General features: G+C 29.3%; 1 protein-coding gene across 1 annotated transcript; it reads right to left on the bottom strand.

Moving 5' to 3' along the window:
- Positions 1-10,144: 10,144 nt before the first annotated feature.
- Positions 10,145-12,923, bottom strand: LOC109809828 (F-box protein PP2-A12). Its single transcript, XM_020373229.3, has 3 exons — positions 12,368-12,923; positions 12,136-12,254; positions 10,145-10,895 (listed from the first exon to the last, which is right to left on the bottom strand). The coding sequence occupies exons 1-3, from the start codon at positions 12,668-12,670 to the stop codon at positions 10,466-10,468; spliced, it is 852 nt and encodes a 283-aa protein (XP_020228818.1). The 5' UTR covers positions 12,671-12,923; the 3' UTR covers positions 10,145-10,465.
- Positions 12,924-19,738: the final 6,815 nt, after the last annotated feature.

Raw genomic sequence — 19,738 nt, forward strand, 5'->3', positions numbered from 1 at the left:
GGTGAATGATTCATATGTATGCTTGGTAATGATATGTATGAATGTTTGATTATGATATGACATGTGTATATGTTCATATGAGGATGATATTGATCATGATGGTGGATAGACCATGCATGATATATGATGCATTATTGCATCTGATGCCTTATGACATGTGCCTAGCCTAGGACTTGAGGAGAGGGAAAATGATTTCGAACTGGAAGAGCTCACATAGAGTCTCTTGAGAGTGGTGCTTGGATAGACCATTGATTGATGAGAGTAGTGCTTAGATAGGTCACTGGTTTGAGTGAGTCTCCTCTAAGTCCTTAGCTAGTGTTGGAGCGGGGTATGAGGTCGAGGGTTATTCCCTTAACCAAGTACTGGGGAAGGTGTGTGGTTCCTTGCAGATAGTCAGTGGGTGAACTCCATAAGTGACTTGGTAATGTATGTCAAGGTCGTGGTAAGCCTGTATCCAGCTATGCTATACCTGACGGTGGAACTGAACTTCCAAGTGTGTAAGTGACATCATCCGAGTAAACCTGAGTGATGATTTATATCCTGTTTAGTTGTAACCGAGCAGGCGCATTGGGCGTGAAAACGGTTGGGGTGGTTTCGGTAGGATTGGGATGTCACTTATACTACTGTGTTGTTAGGGAGATCTCCTAGGTGTATGCGTGACTACACATTAGATGATTGATATGCATTGATATCTGTCATGAGTTGTTATTGTTGCATGATTTCTAGTATAATGAAGTGTGTGGTGTTGACTTCATGTTTGATGAATTGATGATTGATTGAGATGGAAGTCCCTTTGGGACTTGATTTGATGATTGTGTAGTATAGATTATTGTTTTATACTTGTATGGTTGTTTATTGAACTCTAGCTTACCCTTATATTTCCATGTGGATGGACTGCAATGATCATATTATGTATGAGAGCAGATCAAGGTTAGGTTGGAGATGGTTGTTGTGACCGCTGCGAGACGAGGAGTTTTGTCTTCGTGTCAGAGTTACCACTTGGGTAACTATTTTGTTTGTGCTTGACCGACACTAGGGAGATATTATTTTTGGGATGACTGTACATATTTGGTGTTAGATTTTGTACATAGAAACATAGTTAGTATTATATTTATATCTACCTGTATGTATAAGTTATCCAGTTTTAATATTTTTCTTAGTTCACTAGTAGTAGTGCGATTTCACTAAGTGTATGGACCATGGCGGGTCGTTACACATCTTCTCCTGCCAATATTAGATCATCAATATAAACTAGAATGATGATTGACTTAGAATTGGATTTCTTAATAAAAAGAAAATGATCATAACAAGATTGTCTATATCTAAGATTAAAAAGACAAGTAGAGAGTTTAGCAAATCACTGTCTACTGGCTTGTTTCAAGCCATAGATGGATTTGTGTAATTTATAAACCAATGTAGAATCTGGAACAGCAAGTCCTTGCGAAATTTCCATGTAAAATTCCTCAATTAAATCACCATGCAAAAAAGGCATTATTGATGCCAATAAAGAAACCAATCCTTGGTAGATCTCTCTCCCACTTTTTCTCTCTCTCCCTTTTTATTTCTCTTTCTCCCTCACTCTCTTTTCTTCTATTTCTCTTTCTCCCTTTCTCTATGTCTTTCTCACTCTCACTTTCACTCTTCCTCTCTTCCTCTCTCCCTTTCCCTCCCTCTCCCCTATCTCTCTCCCATATCTCTATTTTTCTTTTTTTTGTTTCTTATATTTCATTATTTTTTAACCTTGTCAATTTTAATAATATTATTAAAATATATTTTGTTTCTATAGTTTAATGGTATTTGTTAACACTTTTATTTATATATTTTTTATTTGAATGAAATGAAATAATATATTTATATCCTTCTTGATTATTATGTAACATTTTTCTTTATTTATTTTTTTTTGTTGAATTTGTATTTAAATAATTTAAACTATAAGTTATCAACTTTTTGAAATAGTTTAATGTCATATTTGTAATAAGATTTGAGAAAGTAAATATATCTAATGAATTTGTTTTAATAAATGTCATTTTTTCAAAAAAAATATTTATATGCCTAGAAATATACTATTGTAAGCAAAAATAAAAATCTTTAATTTCTGATAATCCTATATCAATATTTTTGTCTTTATGAGTAACTAAACATATTTTAATTATTTTCAAGAATCATAATTCTCATAATTTGTAATTTCTAATAATATTAATTGAGTATGAAAAAATTTCTTTCTTACCAAACGTCTCCTTAGGGTTTACAATCATAAACATATAGTGAGAACAAATGAAGAAATTAAGGATGATTGAACAGAAAAATTCAACTATAGGAACTTACCAACAAACTTCCATTTTAATAGGAGCGTCTATGACCAAAATATTTAAACACGACAAAGTCTCTGTTGTTAATTAAAAAATATCAAAACCTGTCAACATGACACAAAATCATTATTTGAGTATAACAAAAATATGAAATGACTAACTTGTATAATAGAATTAAAATTTAGGGACTCAAATGTCAAAAAAAAATTAGGGACCTATCAACTATCTTTATTATCTTTCAAAGACCAAATTAAATATTTACTAATCATTTAGTCATTTAATTTTTTAGAAGTTTTCAATTAGATTCTTAAACTAATTCTTTTTGTAATTTTATCCTTTATCTTTTATATTTTTGTAATCTAGTCCATGAGGTTAAAAGTTTCTTTACAATTTATAAAATTTCACAAAATATACTTATTACATATGGATAATATACAAAATAATAATCTAATGTGGTTGTCAAAATATGTAGGTGTTAAAAATATTTATAATAATTCATAAATTTAAAAAAAAATAACCATAGAAACTAAATTATAAAAATAAAAAATAAATTAAAAGAAAACTAATTATAAATTCTTTTATTTTAATGACTTGAATAAAAAATTCTAAAAATTTATCTACCACATAAACCTTTATCTGTTTCTTTAAATGTCATAACAGTTAGTTTTTTTAAAAACTTATTTTGATGACTTTTTTTTTATCAAATCAGCATGTTTAGTCAAAATATATACCAATTTCATAATTCATATTTAATATATATATATATATATATATATATATATATTTATCTGCATTAAATGATTTTAATTTTTGATTCTAAATTTAAGAACGTTATAATAATAAGATTTTTTTTAAAAATTAATTTTAGAAGCATGACATTTATCGATGGTACATTCGTCGTTAATATTAATAAGAAAAATGAGATTTATATTTTTATTAAAAGAAGAGATAACGATAAGGAAGAGTAAAATAAGAAGAAAAAAAATTATATTAATCAAGACTATTTCTTTATTATTATTTTTTTAATTTTAATTTTAATTTTAATTATTATTATTATTATATTGACAACTTATTTTTCTTCGTTTCAAAATAATTGCATATCTAGTATTAAAAAAATTAAAATAAAATATATTATCAAATTTTAATGTAATATTTTTTTAATCTATCCTCTCAAATTCTTCATTTACCACTATTAAAAATATATTTATTAAAATTGTAGAATTATTTTAATAAAATAATATTAAAATGTGATATATTTATTATCATTCTTAATTTATATATAAAGAATTTTAAACGACGGTTAGTTTTGGACAGAAAGAATATTATTTTCCACATTTTTAAATTAAAATAATATAAAAATTATTTTAATTCATACAGAGAAAATTGAGTATGATATTTAAAATGATAAAAGTCATGGAGCAGTGGTTGTTATTATTAGACTTGGTTTCCTCATGGGATTCTTATGAGTTTAATCCCCATCGGTAGAAATATTAAAAAGCATTAAATTAGTAAAAAAAGATGTTTAAATTGTTTTAATACAATATCTTAAACTTTTGATTAGTTGTAATTTTAGACGTTTCACTCACAAAAAGATTGCTGTAGCTATTTTAGGAGGCTATAGTTATGGAGCATATATTGAGCATCTTTGGATTTAGAAGTGATTTTGGAAATTTTACTATTAAAAATAATTTCTATATCTTATATTTAAACAAGTTCATTGTCCAAGTAATTGTTAGCGCGACACTGTAACAGTAATTGACAATTACACAGTAAATAAGAAACACTGCATTCCCCCTCCTAAAGTTTATTTAAATAAAACATAATGTTTCTCTATTTTTTTAAATAAAAAAAAAAACGCATCTCTTTTAAAATAAGATTATTAGTTAAAGTAAAAAAAAATAATAATAAAATTTAATTCATATTTTATCAATTATATACATGTTCATTTTTCATTTCTAAATTATATACAATTTTATGTCTTTTTTATATAAAAAAAATTTCTTCTTCTTCTTCAATTTTAAAAATAATAATTTTCCAACTCATTCTTTTAAATTGTTATATTTTTTAAATTGCTACAAATGATATTTAGGATATAACTTAGGAGTTAAAATTAAATAAAAGATTAAGTCTCATTTAATTATTATCACTTAAATTAATAATTTGTTCTCTCAATAGTTCACACAGATAGTGTTATCTTATATAAGAGGTTATATGTGTCATTTAGATAAATAAATAAGAAATTTTAGTGTTCACTTAAAAATTAAAAGAGAAGTGTGTTATTTAAAAAGACTTCAAAAAAGATCAATGTAATTTTTCCTAATATATTTTAAGAAATCAAAAATCTACTTATATATCCTTGTAAGATAACATACTAAATACCTTTATTATAAAGTTGGTTTATTAGAATTTAACTTCTCTAAAGTGAAGAAATGTGCTTTAGAAAATAAAGTACACTCACAATTACTTATTAAAAAATCAATGGTTAATAATTATGATAAAATTAAATAAATATATATATATAATAAAATTTTAAATTATTTTTAATATCTATCATTAACTATTTAACCAGTAATTATTATAACACCTTATCTTGTAAAATGGATAAAATAAAATCTATGTACTATTTAGAAGAGTTTAATCCATTTTATTATCGATTTTTTATTTATTTTTTATTAATTATTTGGACAATGATTTCATTGCAAGACCTCAGGCAAAAGCCCAAAGGAAGAAGAAAGATAAAAATAGGCCGAGGTCTATTCACTTTAGCTGCAAGGTGCTAAGTTGGGACGATAATTTAGTGTTTAGCCCTAATCAGCATTATGGCCTACATATCATGTCACCATTATATTGGGCTTACATCTCTACTAATTAATAAAAAAAAAATTTAATATTCTCTTTGAAAAATATTTTTGGGAAGAAAAAATATACTTTTTGAAAAGCAAAAAAAAATATGCATATAAAGGTATATTTTGGAAGTATGTTTCATCATTTACCCCCTAAACTTGAAGAGTAAAAATATATATTCAAAACGTATTTCTTGAAAAAAGAATATATACTTCTAAAAGTACTTTTAGAAAAACAAAATATATACTTTTGTAAAGAACTTTCTTGAAGAAAAAATGATTTTACTCTTTTAGAAATTACTTTTCAAAAGTAAGTTGAAGAGTAAAAATAATTTTCTACAAAGTATCTTTTGGAAGAGTAAAAGGTATTTCTCTTCCAATAAGTACCTTCTGAAAGTATATTTTAAGAACTTGAAAATATAATTGCATAATAGTAATAATAATAAAAAAATATCATTTATATTTAATAATTCATCATAAAACTAATGACGTAAAATTAATGAATCATATTAGGGATGATAAAAAAAAACTTGTATTTATTGTAAAAATAGTTAACAAACATTGTATTAAAGGACTTATCTGCACATTCTACGCAAGTGCCATGGGATTCAACCAGATTTTTCCATTATTAGACTAGAGTACAAAGCTAGCAGTGTCAATGCTTTTGACTCTTACTAATTCTTAATATTTATAATAGGAAATTCTGAATATTATGACTATAATTAATCACGATAATTAAAATCAATTAATTTTAAAAAGTTAAATTATTAAATTAATTAAAACTAAATAGTTAAGTTATTATATCTCATTAAAATTAATTAAATTTTAATATCAATAATTAATGAAATAATTATTTTGAATTTAAATTTAAATTCAAAATAATTTTATAAATTAATTAACCTTTTAAAATATCTCAAAATATATGATAGTATCCACAAATAAAATTTATTGTGAATTTTAAATGGATAATTTAACGGGTACCTGCTTAATAATGGGACAAACATAAATAGTAAAATATATTATCCATACCTACTAGTATTCCAACTTTAAAAATATTAAAAATAAGCTTAATCATATTTAAAGTAGTTTAATTTAATTTATTTTTAAACTGAACATATATGTCATAATTATTTCATAATATGAATATATACTTTAAAATTATTTACTTTTAGTTTTATTTTATTTCTTACTTTTATTTAAAATTTTACATTTTTTCAAATATCTATGAATACCCATGATATCTGCGGATATATAAAAATTTCATAAATATGGACTAAATAGATACTTACACTAAACGAGACGGGTGACGAAAAGCTTTTACTTGCCCCTATCTCCGCCTCACCTCATTGCTATCTATAGTATAACACCCCTAATATTTTTACTTAATAATTAAATATTAGTTTTAATAATAATTAGACTGATTTTTATAAATACATTTTATTTATATAAAATATGTTATTTTTATTAAAATATATTTAATTTAATAATTGAGGAAAGAGACATGAGTCATGATTAAATTATTTTTACTAAAGGGTTAAGTGCGGGTTAAGGATTAAGAAGGAGGGTTATGATAGTTTCTCATTTTACGCTACTCATTTTTTCACTTTTTACGTTTGTCTTATAAAGAATTGAGAGAAGAACTAGAGTTCGTGAAAGATCACCCTAGAGATCATGTCCTTCGACTAGTGTTCTCCAAGGTAAAGGGAAGTAAGTAATCTCACTCTAGGCATAAGATAATTGTTGGGTAATAAGATTGATCCCCAATATCTTCTCTATTGTATGTATCGTATGAATGGAAAATCCCAAATTGTGACATATTTTGTTTCTATCTTTTATATTATTCTTCAATGCTCTAATTAATGTCTTGAACATATATGTATAGTTAATTTCGCATAGCAAACTAATCTTGTGAATCTTGAATTGTACGTCGGTTACTATGGAAACCTTAAGAGAATGCAATTTTGATGATTGTATGAAAAATTGATGAGTACGTAATTATGTGTAATTCATGCCTTTTAGAAGTGTATCTTGACCTTTTGAAGTGTTTTACCAATTAGGTTTGTAAATTGATAACTTGTACATGTCGTATAAAATTCGCATTTCTACAGATTTTGGTTTTCTATGTGACATTGGGCACAACCTTGGGCTCGCTAGGCGTTGCTATGGTCGAGAGCAAAGTTTGCTCTTTGTGCCACTCACATTGGGCATGAGTTGGTCCTCGTTAGGCATGAGATCTTTAGGGAGCTCCATGAGGTGATTTTCACTAGGCGTGAGGTGATTCACGTCGAGTGCAAGTTGTTTAGAAAGTTACGAGTGCTCTTTGGCTATGTGATGCCAAGCACCATCCCATACTTGGTACCTATTCTTGTTGTAGCTAATGGAGTATGATTTGGACAAGTCTCGTGTTAATTCATGAATATGACTAAGTATGATGATAGAGTATGAATTTGTTATGTTGTAATGGATAACTATTGCAAATAAATTGATGTTGACAAATCATTATGAATATGCATACTGATAACATGATATTCCATTGAGTCTCGTGTGACAAGCATCATATGTGCACAAATCAACAAATCAATGCATATGTAAATCGTAACTCGTGTCCATTGCATTACGTGTGTGAATGTGTATTGTGTAATGAGTAATGTGATGAATGATGTGGTGAATCATGGTTAATCTAATTGTACCTTGTTATTAATTTAATGGTCTGTGTGTGTATATATATATATATATATATATATATATTTACTCTATAAGCAAGTCTAAATAATCTTACTCTATTCAATAACCTATGTTCTATATCATATTTCAATAATCCAACCGTTAAATTTAAAGTTTTAATGCATAGATCAAGTTTGCAATTTTTTTTAAAAAATAAAAATCATTTGATACTTTATATCATTAACTCAATTCAACATATAAAATGATTTTATGATTATCTGTCAATTTGAATTGATGAAACGAAGTATCAAATAATTTTTAATTTTTTTTTAATTTTCATACTTGATTTATGCATTAAGTACTTTAAATTCAATAGTTGAATTGTTGGAATTTGATGTAGAACATGAGTTATTGAACGAAATAAGTTTAAATAAACTTACTCCTAAAGTAAACGAATCTCTCTCTCTCTCTCTCTCTCTCTCTCTCTCTCTCTATATATATATATATATATATATATATATATATATATATATATATATATATATATATGGTATTTTGTTATCATGTGTTTGGCTATTCATTCTTATTCTACGTCGTGAGGCAGAGTAAAATATTTCTCTTGGTACTTGTGTTGTCTTTGGTATGTATATTGTTGTAGGTGAGATTCATTATAATGTTGATCATGCTAGTGATGAGATCTAGACCTTGTGTGAGAGTACTCTAATAAGATGTGACATCAGAGCAAAGTTAAGATTTGTCATTTATGTTGCTTAGTCATACCTTAGGATATGGTGTTAGACTTATTTTGTAATGTTTTTATTTAGAGGTTATTATTGGAGTAGTGACATATTTAGTTGTTATGTGATATCCTCTTTCAAATTGGATACTATTTAGTTGGTTATTTATACATGTACTCCGTTTTTAATTAAAACGTTTCATTATTATACTTATTGATTATATGCAGGATAGAAGGTATTACACCTAGGTCTTACCTTTAAAAATGATGTTTTTAGAAAATTCACCTTATATCCAATGTATACAATATTAGTGATAAGTCAAAAAATAAGATATAAAATATGTTGAAATTAAGAGTCTAAGAAAAGTAGAGTTTTAAAAAATAATAAAGATAAGATAGTCTTATTTTAATTACTGATGAAAAAAAATAAAAATACAAAAAGAAGAAGAAGAAAGATTTATGAAGAATGGTTAAAGAAGATAGATTAACAAAAGAAAATAAATAGAAGAAAATGAAGTGAATGAAAAAGATGATTTTTGAAAATAAAATTTATTTTTAAAAAGACAAAGAATATTTAAGAAAAATTTAAAAATAGAGAAGGAGACATGAATGTATTAAGAAGGAGATGTATATATAACATTTGTCTCGTATCCTCTTCTTATCGTGCTTTATCTTCTACGAGAAGCCATCATCAATACAGGACAATATTTATATATAGTTTCTTAAATATTTTTTATTTTCTAATTAAAATTAAAAAATTTAACTTGATAATTTGTATAACAAAAAGTTGGCAATTTGGCATATAAAGTCGACTTTGAATGTTGAGATAGAATCCTATTTTATTATATAAAAAAATCAAAAGTATATAAAGAATTGTGTTTAAAATTTACCATATTTATAAAGGACAATATTTTGATACAGCTCTTTATTTATATATATATATATATATATATATATATATATATATTAATATTATGTTCTCTAATTAAAATTAGAGTTTTATTTTATAAGCTGCACGGTAAAAATTGACATTTAAAGTCAATTTTAATACAACTTGAATCTCTAATTTTGATTTTAAAACACCAATAATATCAATTATTTAAAGTATAATTAGAATATAGTTAAATTTTGGGGCCAGCTATCCCACCCTTTGAGGTGCCTCCAACGTAGCGAGGAGATTAGTCACTGCTATCGGCGGTGGATACTCCAGGAACGAAAAAAAAAAAGAATGTTTTGAATTTATTTAAACCCTCGTAATATATCAGACGAACAAAATGGATAGTTAACTCTCGTTATACTCTATCTATACATATATACACGTTTACAATACATCTCGAATATTTTGGCCATTGATGACGCACTATAGACTATAGAGCTTGATCGATGACCCCACAAGTGTGTCCCAATTGCACAATCAGTATGGTAAGTGATACAATTTCATTTCCACGTCATCGGATAAGAATGATCAACAAAACGCAATAAAAGATAATTTCAGGCAATCGTGATTAATTTGTATCATACTAGTACAGGGGGCGCGGAGCAAGTAGAAAGGAAAACCACGTTTCAAAATATAATCGAATTTAAACCGAGACTAAAAAAGTAGTCCACTTTATTCGTTTTCTTCCAACATCCATTGTCATCAAATGGCCATTTTTGTTCCACATGCCAAAAGCATATAATATAATATTCTTCAACCAAACAAGGTTATGACCGAATGTTCCAGACTAATCAAACAAATATTGTACATATATACATCACCTTCTGGCTTCTACAAAATTCTAAACCTTCAAGAACCATATTAAAAACTCGATTCTTAACCTAAAGAACCATATTAAAAACTCGATTCTCTATTCTTCCCGACGCGGCCTAAGCTCTATACATATAGATAGTTTACAATATATTTGGTACAAAGGTTAAGAGTAACTCAAAAATGCTTTAACCTTTCTGAATTCACTTGGATATACGAGCACAGAATCTAAACAGAGACCGCCTTTAGTGTGCGTGCAATCAATTTGAGTCATAGAGAACTTAACTTTTGTTGATGCATTGCCATTCTCGACAACAAAATCCCCTGCATGGTAATAGATCCATTTGCCAGGTCCGTCCAGAAAACACTGGGATGCAACATACTGCCCATCTGAAGTCCATAGCTGGAAACGCACAGGCTTTATGTCCCACCCATGGACATGCTCTGTGTTGCAGACTCGTCTTCCAAACCTCTTGGAGGCTCGCCCTAGATGTAATCTGAAGAACAAGCTGTATTTCCCAGCTGGAAATGGGAACTCAAGTTCCCCATCCACTTCAAACCACCAGATTTGCTGGAGGTATGCAACACTGCCGAATCTGCAAATGAAGGAGATAACACTTATTTAGACAATTAAACTACATCACTGGAGCTTCAAACTAGCATCATCAACCAGAATAACAATAGAAAAGGCGCAATCTTCATTAACATATAAATGCTTTCCCTTCCTTCACAACATCACAAGAACAATACCAAAACCTACAAGTTTGACATGATAGGTGAATTTTAGAACATACAGTACAGCCAGAAGACTTCTGAACATGGGGAAAAAATGCAAATAACCACCAAAATTTCTAGGTAATAAAACACTAAAAGATGAATATGTAATTGTTACAATAGTCATGGTTATAAATTGCGGTTGCAACCACAATTAGGTCTCTGCAATAGCAATTACAATGACATCATCTGCATAGTCGGAAATTTTCCACCACACTGCTCCAGTTAGCCCCCTTTAACTTCACTTCATAGTTCATCCCTAAACATTCCTCTTCAAATGGATCAGTTAAGTGAACTCATCCCATGATTGAATGGATTTTATTGTCACAATGACTACCTAAAGAATCAAGTGGCAGAGTGTGACAGAGTATAGGAACTAACTTTTGACCCAAAAAAGATATTCACACTCTTTGAATAACATATATAAAATATTTAACATCTTCAAAGAAGGGGGGAAATGCAAAGATAGCATTCTACTAAATAAAACTATAAACTAAAAAGTTAGCAAAGAGAAGGATGCAGATTGCAGAATAAACACGGATAACAGCATATAGAATATGGATACTACTCATAGTCTCATACAGTCATACTAGCATCAATAGGTATATGGTATAACATACTGGGAATTCCATTGATCGTAACTTTGGAACCCTTTTAGTATCTCACGGTTATTGGGGTTTTCAATTTTAATACTCATGGTTACTAAGGGTTTTATGTTTTAGTAATTTAACATTGATTGTTAACCAAGCTGGGTTTCCTCAACGATTGCCATGTCACGAGTTCAGACACACTAGGGTTTCCTTAAGGATTGAATAGCTATGTCATGACTCATGAGTTCACATTTTATTTTCCCCCTCCCCATGCGCAGTCAGATCCTTACCCAAATTCAATTTCTCCCCCATCCATCCCCCCTTTCTTCTCAATTTTTTCATCATTAGTTTATCTCTCTCAAACAGGATAACACAGTTTGTAAACCCAGGCGGATTAATATAAATCAATAATAATAACAATTTTTTTATATAAAAAAAGTGTTGGAATGAGTAAAAGGTAAAGAAATGTGACCTGGATTCCTCAGTGGGGATATGGTTCCAGTATCTCCTATCATCAATTCCAGTTATGGAGAGTCCCTTGGCCGAAACGCACATACACAGCTTACCCAAGCTTCGATCCAGCCAAACTTTCTGCGGAAACACACAGACACAAAAACACAACTCTTCAAGTCCACTACACGAAAGCAAAACAGAAGCTAACAAAGAGGGTTAGGGTTAGGGTTAGGTTATGAGATGTTTTTTACCTTGGTGCCGTGGTCAAAAGAATTGAGGCGACAAAGCCTGGCGTAAATCCCCCTCTTGCCCAAATGGGAGGGGAAATCGGCGAAGATGCGGCGGAGAAGGGCGGGGTAATTGGGCGGCAGCTTGGATTCCCAGACGAAATCGGCGGAGGAGGCGGCGCGGAAGGCGCGGTTGAGCGTGGCCAGCTGGCAAATCTGGGGCGGGTCCATGTAGGTCATGATCTGAGCCACGCAGCTCTCGGGCAACTCGGCCAAAGCGGAGGTGGACGGCGATTCCGGCGGCGGAGAGGAGAAGCGGAGACCCATGAAATGGAATGGGAGTAGTGACTGAGCTAGCTAAGGGGTGTTTTTTGTATGCCACGAGGCGCACACCGAACAGTTGTGTTGTTTGTGGGTAAAGAAAAACACCACACTTTGCCCTTCTTTTTCTTCCTTTGTTTGTTTCCTCCAGACAGCGCGATCTGACTTGGACTTGACGGAAACCGTATCACAACACGCTAATTATCCACCTTCACTGTTTTTTATTTGTTCAATCTCCATTAATTTTTATGTATCAAACCTGAATATTAACTAATTTTAAATTGCTCTAGAAAAAAGTTCTTCTAAATAGCAAATGTTTTTAAATACTTCATCATTTCATATAACTATTTATATTACATTAAAATTATTTATTATTATTCCATTGTATTAATATTAAAAAAAATATATGATCTATTCCCTCTAAAATGAATAAATTGCAGTTTAGAAAATAAATTTTAATAATAATCATGGATTAAAAAATCAGTTACTGATATTATAATTAATTTTAGATTTTATTCTTTAAAAATACAATTTTTTATATTGCATTTTTTTTCTAAAGTACCTTCTCACCTTATATGATTCGATTCTAAAAAGTTAATGATTTTTGGTGATCTTTAATTTTGTTATGATTTTGGATCTTAACAGATTTTATCGTAAAACAAAAAAAAGGTGCTTGCTTTGGTCACTCTTTCAATGTTGTAACTGAAAGTTTTAAAAAAGAGTGTGTTTTTTTCGAGTAACTGGAAATATTCGTTGTTTATCCACGTTTTAACAAACTCGTGATAAAATTTAGATAGATTAAATTTGTTTGGATAATATCCATAAATTTTTTAAGATAAAAATAAAAAATTAAAATTCATAAATTAAAACTAGTTTATACACAAATTATAAATAAAAAATTTTAAAAAATTATTTTTTTCTACTAATTTTCTTCTTTTAAATATGTTTTTGGATACATTTATCTCATTTTCTAAAATAGAATTTGAAGAAATATCATAGTAATAATATTACTAATGTATTTTCTAGTAATATTTTAAAAGATAAAAGTAATACATAAATTTTTTAAAAGAGAAATCAAATCATATCCGTGTAATCTTTATTAATTATTACATTATTCAACAATTTTTAATTAGATGAGGGCTTTTTAAAATTAATCTATAAACTTAAAAATCATTTTAACTAGATTGTATATACAAGATTTTATAAATCCAAAATTAATTGATACTTCATTCGTATAAATTGAAATTGGCATAATGTATACAATTTAAAATATACTAAAATATGAATAATTTAATTAATTTTTATTGTTGCTTAATTTTGATAAAATTTGATATAAACATTCAAAATAATATTGTCGACCAACAAGTCCTTGGTCTGAATGGTACTAGACCTAATCTCCTTAAATAAATTATTGAATTTGAGTTTTATGTATGGTAAAGACGTAATTAGAATAGAAGACTCCACTAAATGTTGAAGAGTGTTTTAACCTCAAGGCTAATGAGTTTGGACTCTAGGAGTCAAAAACTATCACTTGATTTGCTGGGGTCTAAGGGGAGATATTCATTTGCTTCAATCTAATGTTCTATGCTTTTAATGCTTAAGAGAATTTCATGGGAGCTTTTGCTTGAGGAGTGAGAGGAGCAGTTCAAGAATTAGTAAAATCACACCCTATATGGTTGTGATCATCATTTGAGATAAGAAAGAGTAAGAACTATCTCACATATACATGTATAAGGATTGTGGGTAGTGTTCTTCAATCTCTTATGTGATTTGAGGGGTTAAAATTACCACAAGAGTGTTGATTACATGTTTAGATGCTTGTTGTACGGATTCGTTGTTAATTGATTGATTGGATGAAATTGATACTCTTTGAGTGAAACTAGGGTTTAAGTGTTTGGCGTTGTGATTTTTTTAAAATTGTGTTTTGATCCTGTGTAAACTTAATTTGGGACTTGTAGATAAGTTTAGAGTGATTTAGGAACTCATTGAATTCACAATTAAAGGGCAAAGTTTGAAATCCCAAGTCTATCAAGCATTACATGCATGACCTATGTAACCATGGCTAGCTATGGAACCCTAACGGGCTCCGATTGAATCTTCATTCTAGTGGGAGTGAGTGTATTGTTTATCCATTATGTGGTAATATGTGTTTTTATATACTCATAAACTACCATGTTTGTGTGCCTTATGTGGAGAGCTTATAATACTACATGCATATAGAATTAAGAATGAGTCTTCATGAGTCAAGTGTTCTGTGTTGTGTATGTGTATGAGCTTGTGTTATGTGTTTAGTTAACCACCTGGTCTCTTTATATGTATTTTTAACATGTGTGAGACTATTCTCACTTCTTTGCTTTTGTGTTTGTATTCTTTGTTGGGCTAAATGTCCTTTAAGGTGCAAGCTAAGTAAATGAGTTTAAGTTGTAAGAGACAAAACTTAGACTTTTTTTTTATGTTATAAGACTGCTCTAATTATTTTGTAACATCAAGGTAGGGGATTAGTTTATTAGACTTTTTTTTTTGTTATGGACTCATTTTATTAGCATTTTGTTATTGTTTAAGTTTTAGCATTAATAACTTGTGTACAAGCTTTTTAAGCGTATTTATATTTAGTGTCCTCACATTTTTTAATTAAAATTTCTTATATTTCAAAATACTAAAAGTAAGTATGTTAAATCCTTTCATCCAAGTTTAAACTATTTAGTTTTATTTATTTCAACTATGTATTAATATTTTTTTAAGAATCGATGTTTTTGGTAGAAAGATGTCACAATCATAGTTGATAAAAAAAATTATGAATCAAAAGATAATATAAAAAATATATATATATATAAGTAAAAACCTTAAAATTAATACTATATGTAACAAAAAAAAATAGATCAAATTCAAAATTTGTAATTATGAATCAAGTTAAGTTTAAGCTTATCAAAGCTTAACATGTACCAATCCTAAATGTATATTTCATATTAAAGTTATTGATCAATTTCGTATTTGAACATTTATTTTAAAAGAAATTATACCTATCCTCCTTAATGTTTCTTTAAATGATACACACATTCAAGTTTATAAGTTAATACCTCTATAATTTACCTCCGGCGACTCACATAACCCTCAAGTGAAAGGATAACAATGTTTGTGCTTTGTTAAGAAAAGCAAAGCACGTGCTCTATTAGGAGAAGCAAACCACAAATACAAGCAACAATAATTATATCACAATCCATCTTTGTATTACATGACACAATAATGGATGCAAAGCAATTTATGTATGCTTTGCCACGGCCATGCATGCTACTAGACAAACACTTTAAAAGCTATCATGATTGTCTCTATTTGATTTCACTGAGTAATGAAATTGTAATTTGTACATTACAATTTTCCCTACATGTTTATTTTCATCATGTTAGCAACGTCATTTAGTTGTCAAAGGAAAAGCCATAAAGACATTTATTTATATACAATCTGCAGGAGAGGACGTTAGAGAGGAGCAAGTAAAATTGTGTTGCAGTCCTATATACAATTTGTTTTAGTCGTAAAGCAAATTAACATAGCCTTAAATTTGACTCAGTGACGAGGGATCATGTATTAAAAAAGACCACTTTAACGTTTTAGAGAATGCATTACTTATTAAAATAAAAAATGCACAAAAGCAACACATTTTTCTTTCGGTAAACGAGTAAAGCAAGAAATATTTTTTAATACTAATTTAATGCAAAGTATTGTTGGTAGGAAATGCTAAATTTTCGTCCTCATTCCATTTATATTATATTTTGATTCCCTATTCCATCACACCTTTTGTCCTCTTGAAATTATTATCGTCCGCGTAACTAAATCGGCACCGGCCTCATCCACAATTTCATTATACAACTCATAAAGATGACAGCTACAGTTTATACAACCAACACCATGTGTATACTAGTACTCTGTCGCTATTACTCCGTACAATTCAATTTGATAAATAAATAATATTTCCTAACTCCCATATACACACGCCCGGTTCACATTTTTTAACTGAAAATACAATACCTACAAGAGAAAAATACGAATGAAATTCTGATTGGTATAGATTGTTGTAAGCAACCACGTGTAGAGAAACGCGAGTTTAACATGCTAAGTAATAGCTGAGAAGTGATGTAACAGAAAATATAAGAGCAATTTCAATGGGAGTTGTTTGTCCCATGAAACAACTCAAGTCCCGGTTTCTTATCATTAGAGGACTCTGACATGATAATATGAGTTGCTTGAAGAAAAGAGATAGTTGTTTCCTCAAGCAACCGTTCCTTACTAGATTTCAAGCAGATCTTATTGAACATATTTGGGAACGTTTCAGAAATAATAATGATGAAAATTAATTTCGTATAATGTTTATGTATTTACTATTATTTTTTTATTTTTAATATCTACTTATTATATATTTTTTCTCGTAATTTATTTTCTTTTATTGTAGTGCAATTATCCTTTTTAATAAAAATTTAAAATTGGTTCATAAATGATTAGAAAAAAATTCTAAAAGTTGAATTTTTTAAAGTTTCTTATCATTGGAATAAATTTGTGTTTGAGTTGTTTAATACTGACATGGCACACTAGGGACCACTTTTTCATTTTTTAATGCATGAAACAACTCAAATGAGTTGCTTCCATTGGAGATGCCCTAACTAATTTCTATATATTATTAATTACTTAAAAATTATAATAAATATAAAATAACTATTATAAAAATTAATAAATTTAACATGAATAATAGTTTGAGATTAATAATATAACGACATTGTCTTAATCATTACACTTAATAACTTACAATTGACATAACAAAACAACTAATAATTTATTGTTATAAGTCCACTAATGATTGAATATGTGTTATATATTATTTATGCAAAAGTGAATTAATCATATAAATATAGGTGATATAAATATATTGATTTAGTAAAAATAAATTATATAACCTAAGTTATCGGTCAAATAACTTTTACGATCTATATAAGGACCACCTCAAAGGTAGCTTAAAAAAATTCAGCTTCACCACTACTAAGTGGCCTTTACTGAACAACTCCATATCTATTCATGTTTTGCTCTCATGTCATGTATGACCATCACAATCCAAAACACATGAAAATACAAAAGGGTAAGTTGGAGTAAAAAAAAAAGAAGAAAATAACATATAAACAACATGAAATGTCAACAAAATATTAATATACCAATACATCTTCCCTACACCTTCAACATATCAACACACATCACAACACAACCAATATATATCAACGTGTACAACTTAGTCTACTATAGCACAATATTATGTTGAACATTAGTACATCAACAACTTAGATTTTTTCATCACAACAACACAACATATTTAGCACAACAAATAGGTACGTCGTCACATAATTCAATTAAGAGATTTCCTACAACATATGATGAGCAGTTTAAGTGGCTTAACCCTACCAAACCAACAACATAGGGTGATCTTTTTGGCTTGCTAGATTAATAACAAATTGGACATCAATCTGCAACACAATAACTTAGTTTCTTGGATGTCACCACTTAAACTAGGAAGTCTAGTACTATTATCAAGGTAGAACAACTAGATGTAAGCCTATCATGACATTAGCTAACTTAATTAAGTCTCCTATGAGATTAGCTCATTGATTATCCTTTAAATACTATGCTATTTTGATACCCAATTAGAAAATAAGTTTCCGATTTCGTATTTTATTCAATTGATCACTTGTAATCAATATAACTTGACTTGACCCTTATACTGAGGTTGCTTCATACACATGTACTTCACCCTTGCCCACACATGATACCAACTAAGTCCTAAAGGAGATTCAACATAGATATCCACTTCAATGGTCAACTTTTCAGGAAAGATTTTCAACAAAGTTGGGTTTGTAGAACACCACAACATAATATCCCTGCAATGGGATATGCAACTTTTAAAACCCCTCATTTAGTCCTAGGTTGGTCATCACAACTCAACAACTCAACAACACAACATGCTTAAATGCCGAAAACATTCTCAGCATTCATCATTTCAAAAGCACAACAACATCATGCATATAGCAATTTCAACACAACTACACAACCACACAACCTACAACTCATCTCAACTTTCAGCTAACAAAATCATCACATACAACATCATCCATGCAACTTATTCATTCTCATTTAGTCATCAAACAACTAAATCAACAAGTACTCAAGAATTTATCAAATCACATAACATTTTCCTTCAGCCATCAATGCCCGACGCCACATACCCAACAACTGATGCCATTCAGGCAAGGAATCTCTATCTCGCCCACACCCGATGCCACACAACATGCACCCAACATGGATAAGGTAGAAACCTTTGAGACCTTGCACCTAACGTGGAAAAATCCCTCGCCCAGTCTCACCTCAAGCAGAGAGTCTCTGCTTGACTCACATCCGACGTCACCATATCGATGCTCAACGTCATCTAGACAAAGAACTCTAATTTGCCCATGATGGGTGTCACTCAACTTTAGGCCCGACGTCACCAAGTCAAATACCCCCCAGTGTTCAAACACTCGAAGTCATTCAAACCATGTCCGACGTCATCCCAATCCAAGATGAGTCTCTCTCCTCACATCTGATGCTACCGATCCTACACTCGATGTAGTCAAGATAAAGAGCTTCATGTTAAAATGACGCCTAACGTTCTAAAGGGGCGTATGACATGATGCAAGTTCTACACTTATGCAGATCGTTAAAATTGGCTATTCCACTTGAAACTTAGCCACAATCACTCATGCAACACAAAATGATGCTCCTACTTAACACAAGCAACTCAAATCTAGCTCAAAAACCAACATGCAACAATTAAATCACATAAAATCAACATATTGCATTCATAACCCAAAACTCCAATCTCCAACATGCTTTCCACTTTGAACTTACTAACACAACCACAAATCTTTGAAAATTCACACGATGTGAAACTCAAAAATCATTCACTAGCTAGCAACTCATCCAAAACACAATAAATCCAATTACCCATACCTCATATTTGAAGCTAACTGTGAAAGAAGAAAAAAAAAGGGTTCCCAAGTTTTT

This window comes from Cajanus cajan, chromosome 5 (genome assembly GCF_000230855.2).
Source record: "Cajanus cajan strain Asha chromosome 5, NIPB_CcT2T_4, whole genome shotgun sequence".
NCBI classification, from domain to species: Eukaryota; Viridiplantae; Streptophyta; class Magnoliopsida; order Fabales; family Fabaceae; genus Cajanus; species Cajanus cajan.

Coding starts and splice junctions, on each gene's coding strand:
- LOC109809828 (XM_020373229.3), bottom strand. CDS start 12,670: ATGGGTCTCCGCTTCTCCTCTCCGCCGCCGGAATCGCCGTCCACCTCC. Junction 12,255..12,367: donor CTTTTGACCACGGCACCAAG/GTAAAAAACATC, acceptor GTGTTTCCGCAG/AAAGTTTGGCTGGATCGAAG. Junction 10,896..12,135: donor ATCCCCACTGAGGAATCCAG/GTCACATTTCTT, acceptor CTTCATTTGCAG/ATTCGGCAGTGTTGCATACC.